Source organism: Caretta caretta, chromosome 3, assembly GCF_965140235.1.
Source record: "Caretta caretta isolate rCarCar2 chromosome 3, rCarCar1.hap1, whole genome shotgun sequence".
Lineage (NCBI taxonomy): Eukaryota > Metazoa > Chordata > Testudines > Cheloniidae > Caretta > Caretta caretta.
In genome coordinates, this window is record NC_134208.1 from 59,047,264 (window position 1) to 59,068,248 (window position 20,985).

Here is a 20,985-nt window from a genome sequence, read left to right on the forward strand (position 1 = left end):
TGTTAGTCTGTATTCGCAAAAAGAAAAGGAGGACTTGTGGCACCTTAGAGATTCACCAATTTATTTGAGCATGAGCTTTCCTGAGCTACAGCTCACTTCATGGAGACTAGCGCACTTTGGCCGGCAGGCTTCAAACGCCGCCACATCCCTTCCCCGCGCTCTGCAGCCGCCCCTGCTGGCAGGGAAGGGCCAGAGGCCGTGTCAGGGCGCTGGGAGCGGCCGGTCTATTTTGGAGCCCGCAGCCCTCGCAGCAGGGAGGAAGGTTGGGAAGAGCCCCGCGTGAAGCGAGAGGGAGGGGTGGGGCGGCAATAAGGAGCTTCTTTCACTCCCCGAGCGGGCACGCCCCGCCCTGCGGCCAGCTCCGGCGGGACGGGAGCCAGGGGAGGAGGCAAGCAGCATCCCGCGAGCCGCTTCGCACACTCCCGGAGCAGGATGCTGTTCCCAGGCCGGGCTGCACCGAGCGGCTCCGCTCCGCTCTCCTTCCTTCATCTCGTCTCGTGTCTCCTGGCAGCGTCGGCTGCCGCTGCGGCGGGGTATGGACGAGGGCGAGCCGCGGGGGGCGGGAAGAGGGGGGCTGGCTGGAGGCAAGGCGCCGTGCGTGTGGTGCCCCACTCAGGCCTGAACGCGGTGCTGCGGCGGCCGGATCCTCCCGTTTCCAGTGGAGCAGGATCGGGGCCGCAGAAAGCGATGGCCAGTCCTTGGCCTCAGCTGGGGCCCGCTGAGACGTTCCCTCCCAGGGTGATCACAGCCCTGCAAATAAATGGAGCAAACTTTATAGCCAGCTGCTTGCCCACTCCGACTGCTGTACGGTGCATTTCACATGCACTGCGTGTAACATTAATGTGTCGTCCCCCCTCTCCCCCCGGTAGGCAGTGAGTCATGGGTAGGAGGAACCAGAGAAATCCCTCTGCTTTTCTGTGCGAGGGAAGGGTGCTTTATGTTCAATAACCTCCCAGATAGGGAATGCGTTTTTGGATCTCCTCTTGTGTTTCACTGTGATTTGCCCTCTCCCATGCTAAATCTGTTGTGACACAAAATTACCTGAGCCTGCAGCATTGAGATGGGTGTGCGGCTTCCCGTTTTCTTTCTTGTTTATTTTCTAGGAGTTTCACAGACAAACCACAGCGTTTAGGTGCTTCTTTGGGATTTAAGTTGCATTTTTTTAAGCTTGGGGCCTTAGCCTCCTCCCACTGAAGTCGGTGGAGGAAGATGAGGCACAACAGGCCCTGATCCTGCAGGTTCCTTTGTGCGGGTGGACCCGCACATTAGTGGGTCTCTGCACTGGCATTGAGGTTTGCCTGCAAAGAGTAACTTCTGTGTTACCAGAAATTAATTTGTAAGTTTGCTTCCGGACTTGATTCCCATTTTGGTAGGTAGCAAAGAACGAATGAGTTAAACTGGACATTGGCACTGACACTACCCTATCAATAAAGTATCTTCAGTGTATTTTCCCTCTATTAGAGGGAGGTGAAATGATTGGGCTTGTACAGTAATGCTGTTATGCTTATAAGCAGCACACACAATCTTTTAAAAGGGGATAAGGCAATACACTGCGTTTACTGAGAGTACAATTTAAGCATTAATATCAGCATATGCTTCCATTCACCCCCCCACCCCGCAAGGTTCTGCAGGTGGATCTAAAAGTTACCAGTCCTTAGTGTTGCTCAGTCAGTTCCAGTGCCCGGCTGAAACTGCACACAAGGGAGGGGACCTGGGTCTCTGTTAAATGCATTCAAAGCTCCAGTGTTGATGCAGAACAAACCCAAAGTCCCATGGCAACACACTCTTCTTTTATCATAATAAGTTCCCATACAAACCTATGGACCTTGCTGTGTCACACCAGAGCTGTCAATCATGAGGTATTCAAGGTTGTTCTTAATCAGCATTATTTTGAGTTGTTACCAGGAGTATCTGCAGCTGTTTCTTATCTCGTCCCTCTGGCTCAACTCCTTATCTTGTCCTTGGGGTGTATGCCTTTGCTTTAGGGTCATCAATCTGCCATCTAATAAAGTTGTTGCCTCTTGACTCCTCCACTCCCCTCTTGACCATCCAGCCCAGTTGTCTTTTTTCAGTTAATTAGTAACACACACACACACACACCCAGCAAAGAATAAACTCAGAACTATTTCTTCTTACTAATTCAAGGCTAGCAAAATGGAGTACAATTTACTTGAGGCAATTTCTACCCATTAGGCTTTTGGCCTACATTGTTTGTATAAGCCTCTGACTCAACATGCAGTAGGGTGAACATAAGAATAGCCATAATGGGTCAGACCAAAGGTCTGTCTAGCCCAGTATCAATGCCAAGTGCCCCAGAGGAAATGAACAGAACATGTAATCATCAAGTGATCCATCCCCGGTCGCTCAATCCCAGCTTCTGGCAAAAGAGGCTAGGGACACCATCCCTTCCCTATCCTGGCTAATAGCCTCCATTAATTTATCTAGATCTTTTTTGAACCCTATTATAGTCTTGGCCTTCACAACATCCTCTGGCAAGGAGTTCCACAGGTTGACTGTGCGTTGTGTGAAAAAATACTTCCTTTGTTTGTTTTAAACCTGCTGCCTATTAATTTCATTTGGTGACTCCTAGTTCGTGTGTTATGAGAAGGAGTAAATAGCAGTTCCTTATTTACTTTCTCCACACCAGTCGTGATTTTATAGACATCTATCATATTCCCCTTTAGTCATCTCTTTTCCAAGCTGAAAAGTCCCAGTTTTATTAATCGTTCCTCATACGGCAGCCGTTCCATACCCCTAATAATTTTTGTTGCCCTTTTCTAAACCTTTTCCAATTCCAATGCATCTTTTTTGAGATGGGGCGACCACATCTGCATGCAGTATTCAAGATGTGGGTGTACCATGGATTTATATAGAGGCAATATGATATTTTCTAGCTTATTATTATCCCTTTCTTAATGATTTCCAACATTCTGTTTGCTTTTTTGACTGCCGCTGCACATTGACTGGATGTTTTCAGAGAACTATCCACAATGACTCCAAGATCTCTTTCTTGAGTGGTAACAGCTAATTTAGACCCCATCATTTTATATGTGTAGTTGGGATTATGTTTTCCAATGTGCATTACTTTACATTTATCAACATTGAATTTCATCTGCTATTTTGTTGCTCAGTCACTCAGTTTTGAGAGATCCTTTTGTAGGTCTTTGCAGTCTGCCGGGGACTTAACTATCTTGAATAATTTTGTATCATCTGCAGATTTTGCCACCTCACTATTTACTCCCTTTTCCAGATCATTTATGAATATGTTAGATAGGACTGGGCCCAGTACAGACCCTGGGGACACCACTAGTTACCTCTTTCCATTCTGAAAAGTGACCATTTATTCCTACCCTTTGTTTCCTATTTTTTAACCAATTATCAATCCATGAGAGAACCTTCCCTCTTATTCCAGGACTGCTTACTTTGCTCAAGAGCCTTTGGTGAGGGACCTTGTCAAAGGCTTTCTGAAAATCTAAATTCACTATATCCACTGGATTCCCCTTGTCCACGTGCTTCTTGACCACCCCCACTTCCCAAAGAATTCTAGTAAATTGGTGAGGCATGATTTCCCTTTACAAAAACTATGTTGACTATTCCCCAACAAATTATGTTCATCTATGTGTCTGACAGTTTTGTTCTTTACTATAGTTTCAACCGGTTTGCCCGGTATTGAAGTCAGGTTTAACACCCTGGAGTTGCTGGGGTCACCTCTGGAGCCCTTTTTAAAAATTGGCGTCACATTAGTTATCCTCCAGTCATTTGGTACAGAAGCTGATTTAAATGATAGGTTACAGACGACAGTTAGTAGTCCTGCAATTTCACATTTGAGTTCCTTCAGAATTCTTGGGTGAATACCATCTGGTCCCGGTGACTTATTACTGTTTAGTTTATCAATTTGTTCCCAAACCTCCTCTAATGACACCTCAATCTGGGACAGTTCCTCAGATTTGTCACCTAAAAAGAATGGCTCAGGTTTGGGAGTCTCCTTCACATCCTCAACCGTGAAGACCGATGCAAAGAATTAATTTAGTTTCTCTGCAATGGCCGTATTGTCCTTGATTGCTCCATTAGGGTATGTCTACACTACGAAATCAGGTCGAATTCATAGAAGTCGTTTTTTTAGAAATCGGTTTTATATATTCGAGTGTGTGTGTCCCCACAGAAAATGCTCTAAGTGCATTAACTTGGCGGAGTGCTTCCACAGTAGCAAGGCTAGCGTCGACTTCCGGAGTGTTGCATTGTGGGTAGCTATCCCACAGTTCCCGCAGTCTCCGCTGCCCATTGGAATTCTGGGTTGAGATCCCAATGCCTGATGGGGCTAAAACATTGTCGCGGGTGGTTCTGGGTACATATCGTCAGGCCCCCGTTCCCTTCCTCCCTCCGTGAAAGCAAGGGCGACAATCGTTTCGCGCCTTTTTTCCTGAGTTACCTGTGCAGACGCCATACCACAGCAAGCATGGAGCCCGCTCAGGTAACCGTCACCGTATGTCTCCTGGATGCTGGCAGACATGGTACTGCATTGCTACACAGTAGCAGCAACCCATTGCCTTCTGGCAGCAGACGGTGCAATATGACTGGTAGCCATCATCGTCATGTCCGAGGTGCTCCTGGCCACGTCGGCCGGGAGCGCCTGGACAGACATGGGCGCAGGGATTAAGTTTGGAGTGACTTGACCAGGTCATTCTCTTTAGTCCTGCAGTCAGTCCTATTGAACCGTGTTATGGTGAGCAGGCAGGCAGGCAGGCAATACGGATTGCTAGCAGTCCTATTGCATCATCTTCTGCCAGGCAGCCATGAGATGTGGATGGCATGCAGTCCTTCTGCACCGTCTGCTGCCAGCCAAAGATGTAAAAGATAGATGGAGTGGATCAAAACAAGAAATAGACCAGATTTGTTTTGTACTCATTTGCTTCCCCCACACCCCTGTCTAGGGGACTCATTCCTCTAGGTCACACTGCAGTCACTCACAGAGAAGGTGCAGTGAGGTAAATCTAGCCACGTATCAATCAGAGGCCAGACTAACCTCCTTGTTCCAATAAGAACAATAACTTAGGTGCACCATTTCTTATTGGAACCCTCCGTGAAGCCCCGCCTGAAATACTCCTTGATGTAAAGCCACCCCCTTTGTTGATTTTAGCTCCCTGAAGCCAACCCTGTAAGCCATGTCGTCAGTCGCCCCTCCCTCCGTCAGAGCAACGGCAGACATTCGTTCCGCGCCTTTTTTCTGTGCGGACGCCATACCAAGGCAAGCATGGAGGCTGCTCAGCTCACTTTGGCAATTAGGAGCACATTAAACACCACACGCATTATCCAGCAGTATATGCAGCACCAGAACCTGGCAGAGCGATACCGGGCGAGGAGGCGACGTCAGCGCGGTAACGTGAGTGATGAGGACATGGACACAGATTTCTCTGAAAGCATGGGCCCTGCCAATGCATGCATCATGGTGCTAATGGGGCAGGTTCATGCTGTGGAACACCGATTCTGGGCTCGGGAAACAAGCACACACTGGTGGGACCGCATAGTGTTGCAGGTCTGGGACGATTCTCAGTGGCTGCGAAACTTTCGCATGCGTAAGGGCACTTTCATGGAACTTTGTGACTTGCTTTCCCCTGCCCTGAAGCGCATGAATACCAAGATGAGAGCAGCCCTCACAGTTGAGAAGCGAGTGGCGATAGCCCTGTGGAAGATTGCAACGCCAGACAGCTACCGGTCAGTTGGGAATCAATTTGGAGTGGGCAAATCTACTGTTGGGGCTGCTGTGATTCAAGTAGCCCACGCAATCAAAGATCTGCTGATATCAAGGTAGTGACCCTGGGAAATGTGCAGGTCATAGTGGATGGCTTTGCTGCAATGGGATTCCCTAACTGTGGTGGGGCCATAGACGGAAACCATATCCCTATCTTGGCACCGGAGCACCAAGCCGGTGAGTACATAAACCACAAGGGGTACTTTTCAGTAGTGCTGCAAGCTCTGGTGGATCACAAGGGACGTTTCACCAACATCAACGTGGGATGGCCGGGAAAGGTACATGACGCTCGCATCTTCAGGAACTCTGTTCTGTTTCAAAAGCTGCAGGAAGGGACTTTATTCCCAGACCAGAAAATAACTGTTGGGGACGTTGAAATGCCTATAGTTATCCTTGGGGACCCAGCCTACCCCTTAATGCCATGGCTCATGAAGCCATACACAGGCAGCCTGGACAGTAGTCAGGAGCTGTTCAACTACAGGCTGAGCAAGTGCAGAATGGTGGTAGAATGTGCATTTGGACGTTTAAAGGCGCGCTGGCGCAGTTTACTGACTCGCTCAGACCTCAGCGAAACCAATATTCCCACTGTTATTACTGGTTTCAGAGTAACAGCCGTGTTAGTCTGTATTCGCAAAAAGAAAAGGAGTAATTGTGGCACGTTAGAGACTAACCAATTTATTTGAGCATGAGCCTTCGTGAGCTACAGCTCATTTCATCGGATGCATATTGTGGAAACGGCAGAAGACATTATATACACAGAGACCATGAAACAATACCTCCTCCCACCCCACTCTTATTACTTATTACTGCTTGCTGTGTGCTCCACAATATCTGTGAGAGTAAGGGGGAGACGTTTATGGCAGGGTGGGAGGTTGAGGCAAATCGTCTGGCTGCTGGTTACGCGCAGCCAGACACCAGGGGGGTTAGAAGAGCACAGGAGGGCGCGGTACACATCAGAGAAGCTTTGAAAACCAGTTTCATGACTGGCCAGGCTACGGTGTGAAAGTTCTGTTTGTTTCTCCTTGATGAAACCCCCCGCCCCTTGGTTCACTCTACTTCCCTGCAAGCTAACCACCCTCCCCTCTTCCCTTTAATCATTGCTTGCAGAAGCAATAAAGTCATTGTTGCTTCACATTCATCCATTCTTTATTCATTCATCACACAAATAGGGGGATGACTACCAAGGTAGCCCAGGAGGGGTGGTGGAGGAGGGAAGGAAAATGCCACACAGCACTTTAAAAGTTTACAACTTTAAAATTTATTGAATGCCAGCCTTCTTTTTTTTTTGGGCAATCCTCTGTGGCGGAGTGGCTGGTTGGCCGGTGGTCCTCCCACTGCGTTCTTGGGCGTCTGGGTGTGGAGGCTATGGAACTTGGGGAGGAGGGCGGTTGGTTACACAGGGGCTGTAGTGGCAGTCTGTGCTCCAGCTGCCTTTGCTGCAGCTCAACCATACACTGGAGCATACTGGTTTGGTCCGCCAGCAGCCTCAGCATTGAATCCTGCCTCCTCTCATCACGCTGCCACCACATTTGAGCTTCAGCCCTCTCTTCAGCCCGCCACTTACTCTCTTCAGCCCCTCACCTCTCCTCCCGGTCATTTTGTGCTTTCCTGCACTCTGACATTATTTGCCTCCACGCATTCGTCTGTGCTCTATCAGTGTGGGAGGACAGCATGAGCTCAGAGAACATTTCATCACGAGTGCGTTTTTTTTTCTTTCTAATCTTCACTAGCCTCTGGGAAGGAGAAGATCCTGTGATCATTGAAACACATGCAGCTGGTGGAGAAAAAAAAAAGGGACAGCGGTATTTAAAAAGACACATTTTATAAAACAGTGGCTACACTCTTTCAGGATAAACCTTGCTGTTAACATTACATACTAGCACATGTGCTTTCGTTCCAAGGTCGCATTTTGCCTCCCCCCACCGCGTGGCTACCCCCTCAACCCTCCCTCCTCCCCGTGGCTAACAGCAGGGAACATTTATGTTCAGCCACAGGTAAACAGCCCAGCACGAACGGGCTCCTCTGAGTGTCCCCTGAAGAAAAGCACCCTATTTCAACCAGGTGACCATGAATGATATCTCACTCTCCTGAGGATAACACAGAGAGATAAAGAACGGATGTTGTTTGAACGCCAGCAAACATACACTGCAATGCTTTGTTCTACAATGATTCCCAAGTACGTGTTACTGGCCTGGAGTGGTAAAATGTCCTACCATGGAGGATGCAATAAGGCTGCCCTCCCCAGAAACCTTTTGCAAAGGCTTTGGGAGTACATCCAGGAGAGCCGCGAATGCCAAAGTAATCCTTTCACATGCTTGCTTTTAAACCATGTATAGTATTTTAAAAGGTATGCTCACCGGAGGTCCCTTCTCCGCCTGCTGGGTCCAGGAGGCAGCCTTGGGTGGGTTCGGGGGGTACTGGCTCCAGGTCCAGGGTGAGAAACAGTTCCTGGCTGTCAGGAAAACCGGTTTCTCCGCTTGCTTGCTGTGAGCTATCTACAACCTCATCATCATCATCTTCTTTGTCCCCAAAACCTGCTTCCGTGTTGCCTCCATCTCCATTGAAGGAGTCAAACAACACGACTAGGGTAGTGGTGGCTGAACTCCCTAAAATGACGTGCAGCTCATCATAGAAGCGGCATGTTTGGGGCTCTGACCCGGAGGGGCCGTTTGCCTCTCTGGTTTTCTGGTAGGCTTGCCTCAGCTCCTTCAGTTTCACGCGGCACTGCTTCAGGTCCCTATTATGGCCTCTGTCCTTCATGCCCTGGGAGATTTTGACAAATGTTTTGGCATTTCGAAAACTGGAACGGAGTTCTGATAGCATGGATTCCTCTCCCCATACAGCGATCAGATCCCGTACCTCCCGTTCAGTCCATGCTGGAGCTCTTTTGCGATTCCGGGACTCCATCATGGTCACCTCTGCTTATGAGCTCTGCATGGTCACCTGCAGCTTGCCACGCTGGCCAAACAGGAAATGAGATTCAAAAGTTCGCGGTTCTTTTCCTGTCTACCTGGCCAGTGCATCTGAGTTGAGAGTGCTGTCCAGAGCGGTCACAATGGAGCACTCTGGGATAGCTCCCGGAGGCCAATACCATCGAATTGTGTCCACAGTACCCCAAATTCGAGTCGGCAAGGCCGATTTAAGCGCTAATCCACTTGTCAGGGGTGGAGTAAGGAAATCGATTTTTAAGAGCCCTTTAAGTCGAAATAAAGGGCTTCATCGTGTGGACGGGTGCAGGTTTACATCGATTTAACGCTGCTAAATTCGACCTAAAGTCCTAGTGTAGACCAGGGTTTAGTATCTCGATTGTCCAGTAGCCCCACTGGTTGTTTAGCAGGCTTCCTGCTTCTGATATATTTAAAATTTTTTTTGCTATTACTTTTCGAGTCTTTGGCTAGCTGTTCTTCAAATTCTTTTTTGGCCTTCCTAATTATATTTTTACACTTCATTTTCCAGAGTTTATGCTCCTTTCTATTTTCCGCATTAGGATTTAACTTCCACTTTTTAAAGGATATCTTTTTGCCTCTCATTGCTTCTTTTACTTTGTTGTTTCACCATGGTGGCTCTTTTTTGGTTCTCTTACTATGTTTTTCAGTTTGGGGTATACATTTAAGTTGAGCCTCTATTAAATGTATTTAAATAAAATCTATTTAAAAAGTTTCCACGCAGCTTGGAGGGATTTTACTTTTGGTGTTGTACCTTTTAATTTCTGTTTAACAAACCTCCTCATTTTTGTGTAGTTCTCCTTTCTGAAATTAACTGCTACAGTGTTGGGCTGCTGTGGTGTTTTCCCCGCCACAGGGAATTTAAATTTAATTATATTATGGTCACTATTACCAAGGGGTCCAGCTATATTCACCTCTTGGACCTGATTCAGTGCTCCACTTAGGACTAAATCAAGAATTTCCTCTCCTCTTGGGGGTTCCAGGACTAGCTGCTCCAAGAAGCAGTCATTTAAGTTGTCAAGAAACTTTATCTCTGCATCCTGTCCTGAGGTGATTTGTACCCAGTCAATATGGGGATAGTTGAAATCCCTCATTATTATTGAGTTTTTTATTTTAATAGCCTCTCTAATCTCACTGAGCATTTCACAGTCACTATCACCATCCTGATCAGGTGGTTGGTAATACATTCCTACTGCTATACTCTTATTATTCCAGCATGGAATTACTATCTTATTATTCCAGCATGGAATTACTATTACTATAGAGATTCAATGGTACAGTTTGGTTCATTTAAGATTTTTAGTTCATTTGATTCTATGTTTTTTTTCCACATATAGTGCCACTCCCCCACCAGCACGACCTGTTCTGTCCTTCCAATATATTTTGTATCCTGGTATTACTGTGCCTCGTTGTCTATCCTCATTCCACCGAGTTTCTGTGATGCCTGTTATATCAATATCCTCATTTAATACAAGGCACTCTAGTTCACCCATCTGATTATTTAGACTTCTAGCATTGGTATATAAGAACAATAGGGTGTGTGTGTGTAACAGCAGAAATATAGAATTTGTCACCAACATAGTTATTGCCTTTTGTAAAACAAGATTATTAAATACCAGACTGTGATGAGTGGATTTGATTACTCCTCTTCCCCTTTTATGTTTTCCAGACCCACATTTCTGGTGACAGGTCCCCGGAACATTAGGCCTGGTGCAAATGTGACAATCGGGGTAGCTCTGTTGACAGACAGCCTTCCACAAGTCACAGTGAGAGGTGAAGTACTCAGAGGGAATGATACCGTGCTACATGGAGAAGTTACCTTTGAAAAAGGTGAGTTGGCAGGAACAGCCTAGAGCAGTGGGTCTCAACCTTTCCAGACTACTGTACCCCTTTCAGGAAGATGATTTTTTCTTGCATGCCCCAAGTTTCACCTCACTTAAAAACTACTTGCTTACAAAATCAGACATAAAAATACAAAAGTGTATTACTGAAATATTACTGAAAAATTGCTTACTTTCTCATTTTGTCTGTATGAAATTTTAGTTTGTACTAACTTTGCTAGTGCTTTTTATGTAGCCTGTTGTAACACTAGGGAAATATCTCGATGAGTTGGTGTACCCCCTGGAAGACCTCTGCATAACCACAGAGATACACATACCCCCAGTTGAGAATCACTGGCCTAGAGAGATTTACATGAAGATTATTCTTCCCCTCCTCCCCGAAATATCAGGGCTGTTAAAAATACATTAAAACATGAATTTTATTGGACTTGTTTTACCAAGTATGGTCAATCAAAGAAGAAAAATCCTATTTCCATCTAAATATAGTTAAAGATGGAACCGTTTGCTGAATAGTTAATGATTTGTGTGTGTGTGTGCACCCATTAACTCATTATAAGCACTTTGAAAATAATATGTGTAGTAGGGGAGTGTCATTTTATATGGTACCTGTGTGGATCTTTAAAGGACTCTGGACACTAGGACCTCATGAGTCCAGTACAGAAACCCACTCTCTTTCCTATATTTATTGGAAGGATTCAGAGACCAGGCAGGAGCATATGAAGTGTCAAAGCCTCTCATAAAGCAACCAAGCCCCATTGCTTTATATATATTAGGCAGACTGAGAAAAAGTGTGGGGCCAGTGTGGGGAGGAGGCTGCCCTGATCACATAATGAGGTGGCTATCACTCAGAAGAGTTGAGTGAGAAAGTCTCTCTTTGTTTTGAGGCTATGGCCCAGAGTCTGAGCTGTATGGCTAAAGGGGTGAAGGCCACCTTTATGACTCCTGAATTCTGGCACTGGCTGATGACTGCTCCTGTTTATGTTGTAAGTTTAGAGTAGTTTGAGAGCTGCTGTAATGTATGCTCAGGTGACTATAGCCAATGCTGGCAAGTCTGGCAGCTAGGAATAGCTGGAGCACTGAGGTGCTTCATACCTTGGATCTGCTCCAAAAGAGCGTTGCTATTGTTAAATTGCCCACCTTTGGGCCCAGATCCCAAAGTTAATTGAAGTCAGTGGAAGGGCTCCCATTGATTTCAGTGGACTTTGGATCAGGACCTTGGAGATGTAGAACAGAGCACATATTCACTAGAAAATAGGCTGAACACCCCAAACTCATTCCATGAGAGGGTGGCTGAGAATAGCTGCCACAAACATAGAAGGCCCCATTCCACTATGAAGTCCCCGAATCATCCAAACCATTCCCCAAGATCATTTTGCTTAAAACTATAGCCCTGATTTTCCTCATTATAGTGACTGATTCTCCTCTTATTTCAAAACTTTCCCACACACTACAATATAATATAGATATGAACCCATGCTGAGTAAAACTTTGTCATATGACATCATCACACAGAACTACACAGTATAATGATGGGCAGTGGGATATTTCAGTTTGGGTAATAGGAGGCTGACTATTTTCTCCCCTCTCTTCTCTGGAAAAATCAGTTCAGGGAACGTATAAGTGTGCAGTAATGATTTATGAGGTCACAAGTGAAAGTATGAATTTGTCTACCTTCAACAGAGACCTCATCCAGCTATAAATTGTTGGACGTGAAGCTAACATGGCTTTTAGAAAAGATTTGTTGGACACTTATGATACAGATGTTTGTATAACACTGTATAGTTATATTAACACAGTAAATCATTCTGTTTTAATAAATACAGGCAAGTGTTGAAATAACAGATGATACACACAGAAAGTGTTTAAGACAGTTCAGCACTTTCTAGATTGCTTTTAAACTTGTTACAGCAGCTCGTTTCCCCTCCTCATCTTGTCTGAGACTGAATATTCTTGGGCTCACAGTGCCCCTTCAGATACTCTGTTGTTTTGTTCCTGGAAGGAAAATAGAATGCACATTTATTGTAAAAGCTGCTCTCTTCTTCCCTTCCTTTCTCTTTTAATTTCCCAGCCTATCTTCCTCTGTCTCTGTTTCTCTTGACAGCAAGTCTAGCTTGCCTGGTATGGGCTGTTATTGTTTACATTTGTTTAATGCCTAAGAGGGCACCAGGTAATTTACCAACATATGATCAGACCAGTTCCTGCCCCGAAGAACTTGCAATGTGTGGACCTGATTGTGCAATGTGCTAACGTCAGTGGGGGCTGTGAGTGCTCAGACTCAGGCTCTAAGCAGACAGCATATTGTTACACTTTTTGACCTGAGCAGCTAGCCATAGTTCAGGGTCTAGCAGGTTGTTCCGGTTAGGAGGAGAAATTGATGATAGGTATCTGTTTGATGCAATTTTGTTTATTTACAGAGAATGTACAAAGTCCTGTTTCCCTGAACACAGGGCTTCTCCCAAGGCCACACCATTCTCACACACCCACCCACAAAATACCTCTGGTAAAAAAATATCCAGTGGAACCCTCCAGGCTTATGATGCTAATTTTTGGACAGACTCCATTCTGCCTTGTTTTAGGTGAGGCGCCTTAATGTCTCTTGCAGCTATCTTAGATGAAGGGTGCATTCACACCCATCAGTTTCAACGAAGTTTGAACCCAACTCATAGCAACTCAACTTAGATATATTTAACTCAACTCATATATATATTTTTAAGACATGATCTAATTCAAACAGGAATTATTTTGGGGAAGTTATATGGCTTTTGTAAACAGGAAATCTGCTTAGGTGATCACAATGAACCCTTCTGGCCTTGGAATCTAGGAATCTATAACAATACCACATAGAGAGGAGTGGGGAAAAGATTTAACACAACACTTAAAAATTGTCTATTTAATTTTAACCCCAGCTTATATACCTCTGTTTCTTGTCAGTTTTTATACTTTTCCTGATTTTCTGTTTGATACATGGAAAGGCAATAAAACAGGCACTGGAGATAAAGGGTTGAGAAAGTGGCAGGGCCAGAAGCAAGCAAGCTGTACCAGTCTCTTGCTCTCAGAGCAGGGCTTGTTGGGAATTGGAGGAGTTCTGTCCTGGTAGCACCGAAGACTATAAGTAGGGCCCTACCAAGTTCATGGTCCATTTTGGTCAATTTCAAAGTTATAGGATTTTAAAAATAGTCAATTTTATGCTTTTAGATGTTTACATCTGAAATTTCACAGTGTTGTAACTGTGGGGGTTCTGACCAAAAGGGGGAGATGGGGTGGGGGTTGTGGGACTGCCACCCTTACTTCTGCATTGCTGCTAGTGGGGGCATCAGCTCAGAAGTGAGGGTTGCAGGGTATGCGGGGTTGTCGCTTTTGAGGTGGGGGTGGGGTCAGCCTTACAGATGGGCAACTGCCCAGGATCCCATAGTCAGGGGGCTGCTGTGGTCCCCTCCCACAGCCTGCCCAAGGTCCTTTTAACCCCGGAGCACTGGGCCCAGAGCTGGGGAGGAACAGGGCTAGGGATGCTCAAGCTGGGGGCTCCTACTATGCGCCGGGGTCCAGCTGCTAGTCCCAACCGGGCTGCGTTGGGACAGGACTTCCTCTTCCCCTGCAGGGGCTGTTCCTGGGGCTGGGTCAGACCCCCCCCAACCCCCAGGAGCCTCCCCTGGCTGCAGGAAGCTCAGTGGCTGCTCTCACTTCAGCTCAGCTTTGAAGGCAGCACAGAAGTAAGGGCAGCACGCTGGAAGCTGTAGTAGGAAGCCCCACAACTGCTGACTGGAAGCCCAGCTCTGAAGACAGCACATCCGCAGAGCTTCCTGCAGCTGGGGGAGGAGGAAATCCTGTCCCTGCCCAGCCTGGCCAGGACTAGCCGCTGGAGCCCAGCCAACAGTAGACCCCCCCACAATAGCCAGATTTCATGGGGGATGATCGTATTTCACGTTCTGTGACATTTTTTTCATGGTTGTAAATTTGGTAGGGCCTTAACTATTAGTATGGAACTACTGTGACTCAGAGATAAAATAGCCTATCAGATTAAACCTCTTCAACTACCCTCTGGACAGCAAAACAATCTTGTGTTAAACTATGTCATGGTTGAATATACTGGCCTGAAATTGTTGCTTCTGTTAGTGGTGTTGACACATTGGATCATGCCAACTGGCTGATGTGGTGACATCATTTTGAGATATACTGTTTCTACGGTGCTGTTACCTACAGTGATAGGCTGGCAGCTGTTGATATGTTACTTATGGGCAGGACACGTTTTGGTGGGGTACCTGAAGCTATTGACCATAATATGTATCCCACAACCTGGGAGTGGTTCTCCATGTATTCATCAGTGCAATGTAATCTGAAGGCCCCAGTTCAGTAAGGTACTTAAGCATGTGCTTAACTTTAAACGTGTGAGTAATCACTTCCTATTCAGCAAAGCACACGCTTAAAGTTAAGCATGTGCTCAAATGATTTGGGCCTCATGGTACTTAAGCATATGCTTAACTTTAAGCATAAACTTAATAAGTATATTTCCAAGAACTTTGCTTAATCAGGGCCTCAGTTGGCATGAGAATTTGTTCCTTATTTAACATAACTCTTGCTTTATGTAAGAAATACAATAGAGTTGTCTATTCTCTAACCGTTGACAGGTTTGTAGTTTTAAATATGTTCTAATTAAAATTTTGATTCCTTAGGGAGTTTTGAGATGAGTCATGAGATAAATACTGTGGCAGTATGACTAGGTTCACATCTTTGCCTTGCTTACTAAGTAGTGTAACAAATGAAACAGACATATACTGATGACACGCTGGTCTGTGATCCATGCAGAGAGACAATACAAAAGTGCTGCTCACCTGAGCCTGGCTTCATGTACCAGAAGCAAAATATCAGACACTGATGCAGCAAGTGAGATTATTTAGAAGTGATGCTTTGGTTTGGAGACCTACCATCCTGGTACTGGGATAGAAAGGGACACACTGAATATGTCTGCAAGTAGAAACACATGTGTAGAGGAAAAACGTATACGAGTAAACAGGACAAAAACATGCCCCTGGGACATGGGAAGAGAAGGAGCTTGTATTTTCTGCAGTAAAACTAAGAAGAATATAGAAAGAATAGCTCTGGAGAAGATATGACCATGCACATCCTCATGACATTAGGGCCTTGCTACAGGTTCTGGGTAACACCACTATTAGAAGAACCTTCAAGTTGAATGGAGGTGAATATAGAAGCGTCAGTATTGCTTATATCAGAAAAGGCGTATCTTCCAATCTACATGAATTGCTCTGTTGACATTCATGGGAGAGCCACTGACAATGATGGGGACTATAAACATGCAGGTTAAACTCCATAGATAGAGAGCTCCAATGTCTCTGATTATGGTCTTTATTCCCATACATGAGAAGCCAGTGATGGATCAAAAAGATCCAGCTGAATTGGCGAAAAGCTCACTTGATGGAGGAAAGTATAGCCGTCTAGCTACAGTATTAAAGGAACATGCTTTGGTTTTCAAAGGAGAAATGGAGAGCATGTAATATTTCACTGTAAAAGCTGTCCAATGAGCCAGGCAGCCCACCCGAATGTTACAAGGAGAGCGTGAGTTTGCCATATGCCATCAGATCATCAAAACAGATCTGGAAAGTCTAGTCAAGACAGGAGTTGTGTCATGCAAAGACAATGAGCAACTGGCATTGTTCCAGCGCTTAAGTTAAAAGAGAATTTGGGGTGGTTTCAAAGTGACTCTAAATCCAGTCTTATGTGCAGAACAATATCCTTCCTCGTAGTTAACATTTATTTGATTCTTTACCAGGCAAAACGTTATTGAAATTGAGTGCTGCCAAGCTTACTTACAAATGCAGTTGGAAGAAAAAAATCCCAGGGGAATGCTAACAATAGCAGTGCCTAATGAGTTTTACTGACCCAAATAAATTTTTCAAAATGTAAGCTCAACAGAAATGCTTCCATTAATTAAAGAAGAAGAAAAAGAAAATAAAAAGTCAACTGGAAACAAAAACATTCTCTTTGCAGGGTTTGCCATCTACACATTGCAATAGGTTCTAGTGCATGAGAACGGTTGTGGTAATTGGGCCTACAAATTGTGAGCTTAACTGTAACAAATACATGTAAGTTAATAAGAGGTCACAATTGCCTATAACAGGGATTGGCAACTTTTGACATGAGTCCCATCAGGGTAATCTGCTGGTGGGCCGCTTGACATTTTGTTTATGTTGACCATCCACAGGCATGGCCCCCCGCAGCTCCCAGTGGCTGCAGTTCACTGTTTCCAGCCAACTGGTTTTCCCTTTCTTTTCTTTATCTTTAATAAAAGATTAAAAAAAAAAACTTAATGGTGTGTTTGCCATAGTACTAAGCAGCCCAAGGCCACTGTATATCAAATTCTGGACCTTGTTTAACAATTTTTCGTGTTGGACAATAGCGGGCTTATGCTAACATCTGGGCCCCTATAGTCCATCTAAATTAAAACAACAGAGCTTGATTATGAAATTGACTTTAAGCTAGAGTGAAAACCAACAGTCCTGTTTTCATTATCTGTACAATACTGAATGATGTGAAAAAAGTCAATGTACAGCATAAGTATAGAAAGAAAATTAAGTTTTAAAAATACTTTTACTTATAATAACATATGTTAGAATTTAAGGAAACTGAAAAAACATTTTGATTCATAAAATATGACTTAGGTTAAGCTTTATTTGTTTGAGCCAAAATGAAGGAGAGTTGCTTTATCAACAGAGGATCATACAAAATACTGGGGGTCTAAATTACATGTTACAGTTCAAGAAAGAGATCTTGGAGTCATTGTGGATAGTTCTCTGAAAACATCGGCTCAGTGTGCAGCGGCAGCAAAAAAGCTAACAATATTAGGAACCATTAGGAAAGGTATAGATAATAAGACAGAAAATATCATAATGCCACTGTATAAATCCATGGTATGTCCACACGTTGAATACTACATGCACGACTGGTTGCCCCATCTCAAAAAAGATATATTAGAATTGGAAAAAGTACAGAGAAGGGCAACAAAAACAGTTTGGGGGTATGGAACAGCTTCTCTATGGGGAGAGGTTAAAAAGACTGGGACTGTTCAACTTAGAGAAGAGATGACTAATGGGGGATATGATAGAGGTGTATAAAATTGTGACTGGTGTGGAGAAAGTGAATAGGTAAATGTTATTTACTTCTTCGCATGACACAAGAACAAGGGGGGTCACCAAATGAAATTAATAAGCAATAGGTTTAAAACAAACAAAAGGAAGTACTTCACACAACACACAGTCAACCCATGAAACTTGTTGCCAGGGGATGTTGTGAAGGCCAAAAGTGTAGCTGGGTTCAAAAACTAATTAGATAAGTTCATGGAGGACAGGTCCATTGGAGGACATTAGCCAAGATGGTCAGGGATGCAACCCCATACTCTGAGTGTCCCTAAATCTCTGACTGCCAGAAGCTGGGATACGATGATGATAAAGGATGGATCACTGAATAGATTGACTGATTCTGTTTGTTCCCTCTTGGAGCATCTGGCACCGGTCAACTGTTGGAAGACAGGATACTGGGCTAGATGGACCACTGGTCTGATCCAGTGTGGTGATTCTTATAATCTGGTTGAAAATAGCTTTCATTATTTGTATGCATTAACTGTAAATTTCTTGGAATAGTAAATTAATTTATATGCATTGATTGTACATCCCCTCTGTAGTGAAAGAAACAACTGTTAATAGAATTAACTGTGAACTAGAGAGCTGTACAAATTATCTTCCAAACGAATATTTGCTAAACATGACAGAGGCTGTGAGAATGACTAGCAAGCTCAGACAAGTACAATGTCATCCATGTCAATACTGGAAAAATAGTTCTTGCCAGAAGTTGTTTTGCATACTTAACAATATGGCTCTGACGTGAAACAGTGGAAAATACTGATGAATGGTAAGTTGTGAAAGAACAATTTAGTAAGGATGAAAATACTAGATATGCTGAATCCCTTGTGTTAACATAAACATATCACAGTGTTTCTTTTCAGTATAGCTAATATTCTTCAGCTGTGCCAAGTGATTCATTGATGGTTGCAGAGGATATACTTGAAAATCTGAAATGTGGTTGCTATGAAATTGTGAGGCAATGGCATCTGGGTAGGGTGATGTGACACTCATACATCCTCAGTTCTCTGAGTGACTGTGGTTTAAAACAAAAATAGAACAGGCGGGAAGTAGTTCCAACTCTTTACGAAAAAAAGTATTACGGGATTGTACAGTTGTTGAACAACCTAAAGCTAAATGATAATGAACTGTGATGAGTTTTTTGCAGAAAGACAGGGTAACATTCCTGTGCAATACTCCAACTGTGCAGTGCAATTAGAATAACTTCTACAATGCAGTCATGAATAAAGGGAAGGTAGCTTAGAATCAGAGGAAAGCAGGGCAGGAAGGGACCTCAAGGGATCATCTAGTTCAGCCCCTAGTGCTGAGGCAGGACCAAATATACCTAGACCATCCCTGACAGGTATTTAACCTCTTTTTAAAACTTGCAATGAGGGGGATTCCACAACCTCCCTTGGTAATCTATTCCAGAACTTAACTATCCTTTATAGTTAGAAAAATTTTCCTAATATCTAATCTAAATCTCTCTTGCTACAGCCCATTAGTTATTATTCTGCCTTCTGTGGGCATGGAGAACAATTGATCATTGTCCTCTTTTAACAGCCTTTAACATCTTTGAAACCTGTTATTAGGTCCCCTTCTCAGTCTTCTTTTCTCAAAACTAAACATACCCAGGTTTTTTAATCTTCCCTTAGTCAGTGCAGAAGGACCCCAGTGAGAGACACTATCAGAATCTAGCCTGGAAACCTGCAAGCCGCTGTTTGAACAGAGACTAGATTGGAGAGGGCACTCCAGGCACCAGGCCTGAAGAGACCTAACCCTCGACTGGATCGCCCAGGGGCTAAAATAAGAACCACTGTTGCTCGCTTTGGACTATAACTCTGTATCTAGGGTATTTGCAACATTTCTTGACAGCCCTGGTAAAATAACCTTCCCCTTAGCCATAAGTCTGTGTGGTTACTGGGACCCACCAGGGCTAGCTGCCTACAAGGCCTAGCTGCTGAAGCATGTACAATGCTTGCCTCCAAGTCATGGTACGCTTGGCATGCTACTGGCACCTAAGGGGTTGGTGTACTCCAGCACTGAGCAGCTGCAATAATTACACAGTTAATGCACTCCCAAGGTGCTGCACCATTGCTTCCCTGGTTTGCTCCCTGCCAGACCACTTCTCTTCAAGGAGAAAGGTGAACATTAAACAAAATAAATCCAAGGTAAATCTCACCTCTTCTGATGGTCCAGACATCTTGTGTCCTCAGCAAGTCTGGTAGAGTCCCAATAGTCAGAAGTCCCAGGGAGCTGAACCTCCCACAGTTCTCCCTGCAAGGAGGTACTAGTGTAGGTCTGTTCACTTCCATTGGCTGCCAGCAGCTGTATATTCTTAAGAAGGTGATGTTTGGGGCTTCAAGGGGAAGAGACCTGCATATGACTGAGAAGTATCCAATCACACATGACTCTGTCCAGGCTGGCAACCTATCCTCACTCCCTGGCCTAACATACACCCTTGGTAACAGTTATATAGTCCTACAAGTGTTACTAGGATGTTGTCTCAGACTATTGGAAAGGGAACTGAATAGCTATAGAGCAGTGGTTCCCAAACTTGTTCCGCCGCTTGTGCAGGGACAGCCCCTGGCGGGCCGGGCCGGTTTGTTTACCTGCCGCTTCCGCAGGTTCGGCTGATCGCGGCTCCCACTGGCTGCGGTTCGCCGCTTCAGGCCAACGGGGGCTGCGGGAAGCGGTGAGGGCCAAGGGACGTGCTGGCCACCCTTCCCGCAGCCCCCATTGGCCTGGAGCAGTGAACCGTGGCCAGTGGGAGCTGCGATGGGCTGAACCTGCGGACGCGGCAGGTAAACAAACCGGTCCGGCCCACCAGGGGCTTTCCCTGAACAAGCGGTGGACTGGCTTTGAGAAGCACTGCTCTAGAGGATGTCGGCTATGGCAGAAGGGATGATGATGTGGCACAACCCCTAGTATGGTAACGGGTGTTATACAGCACTCATTTCTAGGGCTTTCCAGTAGCTCTGTAACCAGCATCACCACCTCCACACCCACCCTTGGCGAACACACAATACCCACTGGAATTACTACACTTCCCACGCTGGGTTGATATCAGCCACGCTGTATATTTCAGGCCCAGCATATTCACAGACTTGGGCATTTTGACTGAGCTGCTGCAGTTGAGCTGTTTGATTCTAGTAAACTGGCCATTGGCCCATGCAGATGAGGTGAGAATGGATCCCATCATTATCCTGTGTGATGTCCTTCATGGCTCTGTCGAATGAGAGAGAAAATAGCAGAATTCTGAAGTCAGCTTGTTTCTAACCTGTTCACACTATGAGACTGGAGTAGTTACTGCTAATCCC

General features: G+C 45.0%; 1 protein-coding gene and 1 long non-coding RNA gene across 3 annotated transcripts in view; one reads left to right on the forward strand and one right to left on the reverse strand.

The window, feature by feature from the left end:
• Window positions 1-225: 225 nt before the first annotated feature.
• Window positions 226-20,985, forward strand: part of CD109 (CD109 molecule) — a 132,557-nt gene continuing 111,797 nt past the window's right edge. The window contains exons 1-2 of one of the 2 annotated variants that reach the window (XM_048845914.2): window positions 226-533; window positions 10,364-10,524. In XM_048845914.2, the coding sequence (XP_048701871.2) occupies window positions 433-533; window positions 10,364-10,524 (262 nt within the window). In that variant the 5' untranslated portion in view covers window positions 226-432. Of the gene's footprint in view, window positions 534-10,363; window positions 10,525-20,985 lie in introns of those variants that run through there. The other variant, XM_048845915.2, reaches the window with a different exon arrangement.
• LOC142071525 (uncharacterized) overlaps window positions 12,450-20,985 on the reverse strand; it is a 44,875-nt gene continuing 36,339 nt past the window's right edge. The window contains exons 2-3 of the long non-coding RNA XR_012667596.1: window positions 19,848-20,051; window positions 12,450-12,527 (exon numbers count right to left, since the gene is read on the reverse strand). This is a non-coding gene — a long non-coding RNA (uncharacterized LOC142071525). The remainder of the gene's footprint in view (window positions 12,528-19,847; window positions 20,052-20,985) is intronic.